This window comes from Parus major, chromosome 25LG1, assembly GCF_001522545.3.
Source record: "Parus major isolate Abel chromosome 25LG1, Parus_major1.1, whole genome shotgun sequence".
Classification (NCBI taxonomy): domain Eukaryota; kingdom Metazoa; phylum Chordata; class Aves; order Passeriformes; family Paridae; genus Parus; species Parus major.
The window spans coordinates 362,809-373,001 of NC_031793.1; the positions used below are offsets into that span (position 1 = coordinate 362,809).

At 62.5% G+C, this 10,193-nt stretch overlaps 1 protein-coding gene across 1 annotated transcript; it reads right to left on the reverse strand.

The window, feature by feature from the left end:
- Positions 1-581: 581 nt before the first annotated feature.
- On the reverse strand, positions 582-8,460 carry NES (nestin). Its single transcript, XM_015650174.3, has 4 exons — positions 6,787-8,460; positions 5,816-5,940; positions 5,286-5,359; positions 582-4,731 (listed from the first exon to the last, which is right to left on the reverse strand). Exons 1-4 carry the CDS (start codon positions 7,597-7,599, stop codon positions 1,100-1,102), a joined length of 4,644 nt encoding a protein of 1,547 aa, XP_015505660.1. The 5' UTR covers positions 7,600-8,460; the 3' UTR covers positions 582-1,099.
- Between the last annotated feature and the right edge of the window lie 1,733 nt (positions 8,461-10,193).

Below are 10,193 nucleotides of genomic sequence, written 5' to 3' on the forward strand. Positions count from 1 at the left end.
CCCCAGCTTTGGGGACCCCTCGGGGGGCTCAGTGGGCGCTGCTGGAGCTGCTGCCGGGCTGAGGCTGCCCAGGCACCCCGCGGCTGATTGAACGCAGACTCGGTGCCTGATTAAACTCATCAGAGGGGGATTTTTTTGTTCCGGCGTTTGGATCTGTTGCAGTTTCACCTTAAAAGGAATCTGTCGCCTTCGGGCAGGGGAGGGGGCCGGGGGCTTCAGAGGGAGGAAGGCAGCTGAAAGTTGGGTGCTTATCGGTCCCTGAGCATCCCTGGGCGCTGCCACGACCCAGCTAAATCGGGACAAGCGCCGGGGCCAGCCAGGCGGGGCCTGGGCGCCCGAGCAGCGATGCTGAACACACCCGTGGGTGCCAGGCTGGCAGGGCCCGGGGATGCCGTGGCCACCCGAGTCAGGTTGACTCAGCCCTTTGCCCGGCATAAAGGAGCCCATTCTTCGGCTGGAAGATGATTTATGCAGCTCTCCCCACGCCCGGCTGCACAGTGGGGTGATTGACCCCTCTGGCTCCTCGCAGCCCCCCCAAACAGTGCCCTCCCCTGCCCCCAGAGTGAGGAGAACCAGGGCCCTGAGTGGGAGGATGAGGCTTTATTAAATTAATGTTGGGGCTGTGGATACATCCAGCGTGGCTCAGCCCCCAGTGTCAGTGGGGACTGGGGACCCTGGGGTGATGTAGCCCCAAAACTGAGCCCCAGGGTGCAGCTCTTGGGGTCCCTTGCCTCCAGCTGTGTGTCCTGGGGCAAATACTGGTGGAGTTGGAGGGGGAGGATTGCAGAGAATGAGGAAACACAGAGTTTAAATTAAATACAGCCATGGCAACCCACTCAGAGGAAGCTCAAACTGAAGCAGGGGTCCCAGAGCAAGCATGCGAATTTGGGTGGGCTGTGGGGTGGAAAGGAACTTGGTGGTTCTTCACTCTGAAAAGGGGTGCAAAAAATCCACACAAACACATTAAAAACCATAAGGAGATGGGGAAACATTAGGAGGGGGCTGGGACGAGTGGGGGTACGGGGTTTTGGCAGGAAGGGAGCTACCAGAACATTCCCCGGACTGTTTTCACTCATGCCCTGAGGAGCAGGGCTCCTGCTCAGCTCTCAGCTGGTGGCTGGAGGGGTGTGAGGCACAGGACATCCTCCCCCAGGGCAGGGGGCACAGGGCTGGGGTGGACTCCGCCCTGCTTCCCCCTCAGGGTGCCATCTCCAGGGGCGGGGACCTGCGGTGGCATCACTGCCGAGGGCTCTGCGGTGGTTGTGGGGAGCTCCTGGGCCGCTGCCGTGCTGGCGATGCCGTTCAGCCCCTCCTCGCTGAATTCCGCCAGCTCTTCCAGACTGGCCTCCCGGTGCAGCCCGTTCTCAGCCCGGAGCCGAGCCTCCGTCTCCGGGACCGCATCTGGTGCCTCCTGCACCGTCAGCTCCTCCTCACTGGATGAGGCAGGCGAGGAGTCCTCCCCTGCATCCCGAGGGAGCTCGGTCCTTCTGCCTTCCTGCTGCCCACCCTCTGCCGCCCTCACCCCCATCAGCTCCTGGTTGAATTCCAGGGCCTGCTCAACTATTTCCAAAATATCTGAGTCTTTCATGATATCCACTGGCACCTCTGCAGAGAGAACAGCCGTGTCAGGGATATCAGGAATCACCTCTGGAAAACCTCTCTGCTCCAGTGCGGAGCCCAGCTGAGGTGGGTTGTCCTCGAGGGGCTGCTCGTTCCTGGGTGAAGAAGGGCTGTCACTGTCCAGTGCTTCCTCCTCTGTGGATGGCTGCTCTTCCAGTGGCTGCTCCGCTCCATCAGGCACTGCCTGGGCCTGCAGCCCTGCTGGAGAGGTGGCCTCAACCGTGTCGTGGAGAGCCACACTGGATTCATCCTCACCTGCCCCCTCCTCCTCCTGCCCTGCTCCACTGGCATCCCTCTCCAGCTCACCAGTTGTATTGTGGAGCTCCTCATCAGATTCAGCAGCCAAATCTTCGGAATTCTCTGGTCCCTCCCATGCTCCAGTGCCAGTGGCACCCTGGGCTGGTTCACTGGTACCTCCTGCTAATGATTCCATAGCCCCAGAACAGCTGGGATCTGCTTCAGGCACAGCTGGGCTTTCCTCCAGCTCAGCAGTGTTCTCCTCATGCTTTGGCATCTCAGGTTCTTCAGTGGGCACCTCCATATCTTCATCTGCTCCTGCAACAAGCACCTCGAGCTGTGCTTTGCCCTCTGGCACTGGAGATACTTCTCCAGGAGCCTCCAGATCATCTTGGCTGCCTTCAGTCGCTTCAACTTTAATTTCTTCAAAGTCCTCAGAGATCTCGGCTTCCTCCAAGCCAGACACCTCTTGGCTGGGAGCAGAGACCATGAAATAACCTTCCTCCTCCTCAGCACTCTCTGCCACAGCAGCCACCTCTGCCCCTTCCTCCTCTTCAGGGCTCTCTGGCACGGTGGGGGTTGGTGGCTCATCCCTCCCTTCCAGGCACCCTTCACCCTCTGGAGCGGTGTCCGTGCTCTCCTGGCTCTCGGGAGGGTTTGTGCTGGGTGCACCCACAGCCAGCACCTCCCCGTCATAGAGGTTCAGGGCTGTGCTGTCTGGCAGGGTGTCCTCCAGCTCCACCCTCCTGCCGGTGTCTGCTGTGGCCTCTGGCTCTCCAGGGACCTCCTCCAGTGCCCAGTCACCGCTCCCTGCGCTGGCACCTGGCACCTCCTTCAGTGCCACGAGCTCTGAGCTGAGCCCTTCATCAGCCTCCTCATCCTGCACCTCCCACGGCTCCTCTGGGGCCTCGGCCAGCTCCTGTCTGTGCCCTTGCTCCGGGGCTCCTGGAGGGGCTGGGGCAGGCTCTGCCGTGGTGCCCTGCTGCTCCTGCCCTGCCAGCTCCTCTGCCGGTTCAGCCTCCGGCAGTGCCTGCTGCTGGCTCATCTCCTGGCTCTCAGCCTCTTCTTCATCATCCTCTTGGGCTTCCTCCAGCTCTGCTGGTGATGTGCCATCTGTCCCCTCACTTTTCAGCCTTTCTGCACTGCTTGGGGTGTCATCTGCCCAGGTTGGCTCTTCTGGCCCCAAAACTCCCTCAGGATCCTCTGCTGTCAGCTCCCAGTCCTCTGGACAGGGCTCTTGGCCATTGCCACCATTCTCCCCACCCCAGGGCTCCTCTCCTGGCTCCAGCTCCTCCTGTTCCTCCTCCTCTTCCACAGAGCCGCTTTCCTGCAGGTCCTCAGCCTCCTCTGGGGCTCTGCTCTCCCACTCCAGGGTGTCACCTCCCACAGCCTCTCCTGCCCCAGGATCCTCTCCCACCTCAGAGTCTTCTCCTGCCCCATGGTCTTCTCCTGACTCGGGGTCCTCTCCTGCTGTGGGTTCCTCTCCTGCCTCAGGGTCCTGTCCTACACCATGATCCTCTCCTCCCAGCACCTCCCTGCTGGCCTCTCCCTTTCCTCCCTCACTGTCTTCCACTCTGCCTGTGTCCTCTCCTCCTCCCACAGCATCTTCCTCGGCTCCTAACGAATCCTCCTCTGCTGGGATGGTCTCATGGACACTCGAGGGCTCCTGCTCTGGGCACAGCTCCTGTTCCCTTTCCTCCTCTGCAGCCAGATCTGTCTCACACATGGGCATTTTCTGCTGCTCAGACCTTTCCTGCTCTGCATCAACAACGTCCTCTTCCAGGTGACCTTTTGTGGGCAAAACCAGGTGGTTTTCCACAAGGACAGCATGAGCAGCTTCCAGCTCTGTGTGCTCCTCTTCTTCCACATCTCCTCCTTCTTCCTGGAAATCTCTGTTCTCTTTGCAGGGACTGCAGGGTCCTCTCTCCTCCTCATCCTCTGAGGGGTGTGATGGCTCTGTGCTTGGGGTCTCTGCCCTGTCCTCCTCTTGCTCTGGCTTTTCCCAGCTGGTCACTGCTTGTCCAGGGAGACCCCTGTGTCCTTCCTGGGTTTCCAGTTCTGTATCCTTTGGGCTCAGCACAGCAGGTACCTCCTCCTCTTCCTCCTCCTCCTCCTCCCATGCTCCCAAATCCTCCTGGCTCCCTGAGCCCGTACCCGGTGGGGACACGGCTCTGTCCTGCAGGACGCTGCTCTCCACACCCAGTCCCTGGAGCACGACCTCCCCAACCCTCTCCTCTACCTCAGGGCTGTCACCGTCCTCAGAGCCCTCAGAGGGCTCTTGCTGTTCCCCAGGCCCCTCTGACACGGCCTCTCCAGCAGCCTCAGTGGGGAAAACTGGGCTGGGGACACAGGCCTCCCGTGGGGCCCACGTGCTGCTGAGCACGGGCTCTTCTTTGGGCTGAGCATCACCTTCCATGGCCTTGAGAGCATCCTCCAGCGCCTCGCTGACCAGCTGGGCCGGGTACCGCAGCCCCACGCTGCCATTGGGAGGCTCTGTCCCCTGGCTCAGCACTCCCCTGTCCCCCTCTGGCCAGGTGAGACCCTCTCCCCGAGAGCTCTCCTGCTCCGGGGGGCTGGGGGGCTCTGGGGAGAGACGAGGGGCAGCTCTGCCTGCGAGGGAAGGGCTGGGTGTGGGGCAGCCAGGGCCAGCCGGCAGTGCCGTGCCGTGGAGGGCTGAGCTGATTTTCTGAAGCTCCCTGGAGCTGAGGCTGCGGCTCCTGGGTGTGGAGGTGTCACTCTGGGGTTTTGCTAGCTGCCCCCTCCCCTCTGCCCTGGGGAAGATCGAGGGGCTGCTGCAGTGGTCTCGGGGCAGCAGCCGCCTGCTCTCAGGGCTCGCTGGAACCAGTTTGCTGCTGCTCACCTCCAGTTTGAGATCTGCAAAGAGTGAGGTGGAGCCGTGAGCGAGCGAGAAGCTGCTCCTCGGCTCTCCCAGCCCTCCCCGGCCGCCTCTCGCTGCCCCCTCTCCTATTTTTAAACAGCTCCTTCTTGGAAAGTGGGAAATTCCTCCCTCTGGAGTGCAGCGGATGCCGGTGGTCCCAGGGGATTCAGCATCAGGCCGGGACAATGCTCTGCCCAGCCGCAGCCACACTCGGGTCCTGCTGCCGGGGAAAGCGAGCAGGTGACAAGCTTTCCTTGTTTTTTTATGTTTTGCGGAAAAAGGAAATGCTCAGTTTGTTACCACAGCCCACCGTCCTGCTGGGCAGATCCCTTCCTGCCCTTCCCATGAAAGGCAGGGAATTAAAAATCGAGGCCAAGGAGCAGATAAGGCTTATCTGGGCTGTGAGGCTCGTGCCAAGAGCCCCCGGCTGCTGTTCGCACCATCCTATCACGGCCGGGCTGCCAGGAGAACGCAGGAAAATGTGTCTAAATCCAGCCTGATGCCCCGAGCCCCCCCAGGTGAGGCGGTGGCGGTGCCGGGGGTCCCTTACCTCGCACACCATTGGCCAACCTGAATTCCCCAGCCGGCATCTGCAGGCGGCTGCTCTCCGCTTCCAGCAGCGTCCTGGGGGAGAGAGGAGAGGTCAGGAGCACCTGCAGGGTGGGTGCTGCAGGCTGCGGGGTGCTCCTGCGCACCCCAGCTCACCTTGCTGGCTGCGGCAGCGTCAGGGCAGGTAAACTGAGGCACGGAGCTGGTTGCGCCGCTCCGTGAGGGAGCGGGCTGGACCGAAGAAGCCCCCCTTGCTCCTGTCTCCAGTCCCATCCCCCCGTGGCCGGGATTAGTGTCCGCGCAGGGTGACATCATGCTCTGCCGGGGAGGCCCCTCGCCTGGGCTGGGCCAGCCCCTATTCTCATGCTAATTGTCCCCCCGGTCCCTGGCAGCGGCCTTTGTGTGGGGCCATCTGGAAGGGGCGCAGGGCTACCGAGACCCCCTTGTGCCCGAGACCCCCTTGTGCCAAGACCCACCTGCACCTGCCAGGCTCGGCCCCAGGGCAGCGGCCGTTCCCATCGGGAACCTCACCTGTAGGTCGCCACTTCCAGGCTGAGGGACATCTTGAGGTGCATGAGCTGCTGCCTGTCCTCCAGCACCCGGGCGATCTGCACCCGCAGGCTCTGCTGCTCCTGCTCCAGGGCCTCCATCGCCAGCTGCGGGCAGCACAGGGGGGTCAGGGGCACTGCCTGGGACCGGGCAGGTGGCTCCCCTCATCCCCTCAGGATGCTGAGGGACGGGAGCCTGGGCGCTCATTTTAGCACGGGGGGCTGAGGATGGGGCGAGGAGATGAGCAGGGCTGAAAGGTGATGGGGAAAGGGCTGCTGGATGAGGGAGGAAGAGCTGGGATGATTCCGGGCTGTGGGACGCCAGCGTGGGAAAGAAACAACTTCCAGGCGAGCAGCCGCGGCTGCGGCACCCTCTGCCCCAGGACACCCGTGGCTGGTCCCAGGATCTGGAACAAAGGGGGACCCTTCCCCGGGCAGTGTTCACGCCGTTCCCAGGATTTCCAGCCCAGCACGCCTCCACCTCCCTCTGCTGAATCACTTTTGCAGCTGTTGAATCGCAGCTGCAGCACAGTCGGTCCGAGTTTTTCCTGCCCACAGCCCCGCCGGTGCCTGCACCCCCCATCGGGGGCATTCATTATCCCGGGATCCTGACTCTGGAGCCCAGCAGGACATGGAGCCACGGGCCTGGGCAGGGTGCTGGGGCAGGACCCGGTGTCTGAGTGCTGCTCCCCTGGGTCTCTGTTGTGCCAGGGACAGAAATGTCCCCACGCTGCTTTGCTCTTCCTGCCGCCCTCCCCACCTTCATCTGCAGCTCATCCAGGGCCACCGTCCATCCCTCCCCTGGGGAAAGGTTTTCCCTGGTTTGTTCCCTCTGTCTTGCCTCCCGTCCACCTCTCCCATCCCTTTGCTCAGGGATGTGCCCTGAATACCCACCCAGCACCCGCAGCCCCCAGCTCTCCCCCTCCCCAGCTCCTTCCTGCTGCCTTCACTCGCCTGGAACTTTTCTGCCTCCCCGCGCTGCTCCTGCCACTGCTGGGCCAGGCTCTCCTCCAGCATCTCCTTCCTCGCTTTGAGCCCCGCCAGGTCCTTCTCTAGGTGCTGGAGCTGCAGCTGGCTCTGCTGATTGTCCTCCACCGCCTTCCACAGGCTCTCCTTGGCCTGGCAGAGGGAATCCTCCAGCTGGTACACTTCTGTCTTGTAGGTCTCCACCGCCCCTTTCCAGATCTCCGAGAGCCTCTTGGAATAGTCCTCCACCTCCACTGGCTGGAAAGCCACTGGTGCGCAGCGGAAGCTCTCCAGGCTTTGGGAGAAACTCGCGATCTCCTGGTCCAGCCCCGCTTTCTCCTCCTCGTGCACCTCCAGCAAGGTTTCCACCTCCTTCTCCAGCTGCACGGCTCTCTCCTTCAGCCAGATCTGTGCTCTCCTCTCCTCCTCCAGCTCCTTCCTGCTCAAGGACAGCTGCTTCTTAGCTTCTTCTCGGGCTGCCTGCTCCTTCTGGCACCTGCTTTTCACCTGCTGCACCTCCTCGTAGAGATTGTCCCTGGCCAGCTCGGCCGTGCACTTCTCCCTGAAGGCGAGATCCAGCGCATCCCGCAGGGCTCGCAGCTCCTCCTCGTACTTCACCCGCCACGAGTCCCCGGCCGGGCTGTTCTTGCTGCTCTGGATTTCAGCTCGCAGCACCTCGTTCTCCTCCTCCAGGAACTTCACGCGGGCCAGGTACGCCTCCAGCCGCTTGTTGAGGTCCCACATCTGCAGCGATTCCTCTCCCAGGGCTCTCGCCCCTGCGAAACTTTCCGTGCTCAGCATCGGCGCTGCCGGAGGATGCCGGGGGAGGAGGATGCCGGGGAGAACTCCGAGGCCGAGTGGGAAAGGCGGGGAGGGAAGCGAGTGGCTGGGAGCAGAGGGGAGCGCAGCTATTCATACTCTGCGATGGCGAGTGGGAGGCCCCCGAGACCCGGACGAGCAGCCGGCTTTAACCCTTGCACGGCCGAGCCGACTCCAGCCCACGTGGGCCTGACAGTGAGCTCTGATTTCCCAGCCCCGCGGAAGAGCAAAAGATGTTCCTTCGCACTTCGGAAGTGTGACTTGAGGGCTTGGATCCTCTCCCGACGTGGCTGGGCTGGGAATGCCCTCCCTTAAAGCCTGAGGGCCGTGCCAGGGAGCTGGAGGGCGGCCGTGGGGCTCGGCGTGGAGCTTGGGAGATGTCCAAGGGCAGTTGGCAGATGCCCATCCTGAGGGCTTGGCTGCGGCATCCTCGGGGTCAGCCCCGTGCTGCTCCAAAGCCTCAGGGTGAGGGGCCCCAAAGGAACCCACCGAGGTTCTCACAGTCCTGGAGAGGGGATGGCTGCACATCGGAGCTCTCGGTTTCGGGTTTCGGGCTCAGCACAAGCCATGGCAGGTCGGGTGCCCTGATGGATCCGTAGGGAAATCCCTCTGCGGAGCGAGGAGCCTCGGGGAGTGCAGCGCCTTGTCCCAGCCAAGGCCTCCCTGGGCTCAGCATCCAGCTGTGTCCAGCTGCAGTCTTCCCTCTTTCCAGATGTCCAGGCTGAGTGGAGCCGAGAGCCCAACGGGAGCTGCTTCTCCGGCAGCCTCCGAAACTCCGCCTTTGGTTCCCGACAGAGCTCCCACCCGCGAGGTCAGAGAGTCGCGGTCGGGATAGGAATCGCTTCACGGGGAGCATTTGGGGACTGGGAGTTTTGATTTTCTCTTTCTATTTACCCCAGATGACTTATCTGGGGGAAGGGCAGTGGGCTGGCAAGGGGCGGAGATTCAAAAATTCAGACTCGGGAGGTTTCTTGTGAACAAAAGGAGCAGGAAAATGTCGCTTGGGGAGAGACTTGTTGCCAGCGTTTCCTCCCGGGAGACGGGGATTTTCCCACGGGAGGGTCCCCGCTATGTCCTCAGCAGGGCAAGGAGGACAGGACCGTCTCCTCCCGGGCTGTCCCACGGGACAGGCTCTAGGCGAGCGCTTCTGGAAAGACAAGCAACAGTCCCCTCTGCTGGCAAAGGCCACCCAGAGCCGTCCCCGAGCTCCTTCCAGCCTCGAACCATTCGGGAGCTGCTGGGGGTCTCACGCCCTCCATATGGGGGAGCAGCAACAGCAGCAGCCCTCGGAGGGACGGGCTTTTCCCCCGGTGCTTGGATCGTGGGACGGCGGGCGGGGGGTACGGCCCAGCTCAGGGGTCCCCAAAGGCATCGTCTTTCCGGCTCATCTCCGGCCAGACATCCTGTCTGGCTCCTTGGCCTGGCTCTGCTTTGCCTCTCACAGCCAAGATTGAAATGCCATTAAGGAGCACAGGGAGCGCTGAGCTTGAATAATTGATCTGGGGTCCCCAGAGCGCTGGACAGTGAGGTGATGAAGCTCTGCTGCATGTCCTTATCCTCCTCCTCATTTCCACAGCACATCTGCTCCAAAGCTTCCCTGCCCCCTGGCTGCTCCCACTTTCCTCCTTTCCACCTCCTCTTGGGTGTCCCTGGGATGTCCAGGTACCTCCAAAACTGGTGGCTGCTGCAAAAGGACCCCCAGTGCTTCTGGCCACACTGGGAGGTGTCCTGGGAGTGAGCATTTGGAGCACTTCCTCCCTGGCCTTGTCCCCCTCTTCCTCTTCCTGCCTTTTGGGGTTCCCCATTGTGCCCGGTCCCCTCTCTCTCAGCCAAGAGCAGGGTTCAGCAGGATGATCCCAATCCTGCAGCCCAGGGAGGACTCAGGATCCCCAGGGGTGTTGAGGAGTCCCAGTGCTTCCCTGCCTGGGGGATCCTGGGGGCAAACCTGGGGGCACCCTGGGGTGTACGTGTCTGTGAATCCCTTCCTTCTCCAGTGTGCTGGGGGTTGTCAGTGACTGAGGATGGGGACATCTGTGCTCCTGGGGGATGACTGGGGTCAGGGGACTCCAAGAAGGGGGATGTCCACTGCCCTGGGGGGTGCTCATGGTCAGGAGTCTCTCAGGAGGGGGATGTCCCTGTCCCTGGGGGGTGTTGGGGATCAGGACCCCCTAGGATGGGGATGTCCCTGTCACTGGGGGGTGTTGGGGATCAGGACCCCCTAGGATGGGGATGTCCCTGTCACTGGCTGACACTCAGGGTGAGGAGGTACTCCTGAGGGGTTCTCAGGCTCAGGAGCCCCTGGGCTGGGATGTCTGTGCCCCCTGTCCCCTTGGGGTGCTCGGGGTGGCTATTCAGCCATGGCAGAGGTTTGCGGGGGTTGGAGGGTGTCCCAGCCCCGCAGCCCCAGGGTGGGAGCTGGCACGTGCTTGGCACGGGGTGCACGGCACAGGGTGCACGGCACGGGGAGCTGGCACAGGGTGCTTGGCACAGGCTGGTACGTGACTTTGAGCAGGGCTGGAGGAGGAGGGGGAGGAAGCACAGCTGGGCCCTTCCAGCCTGAACACAGCTGGGGCTGG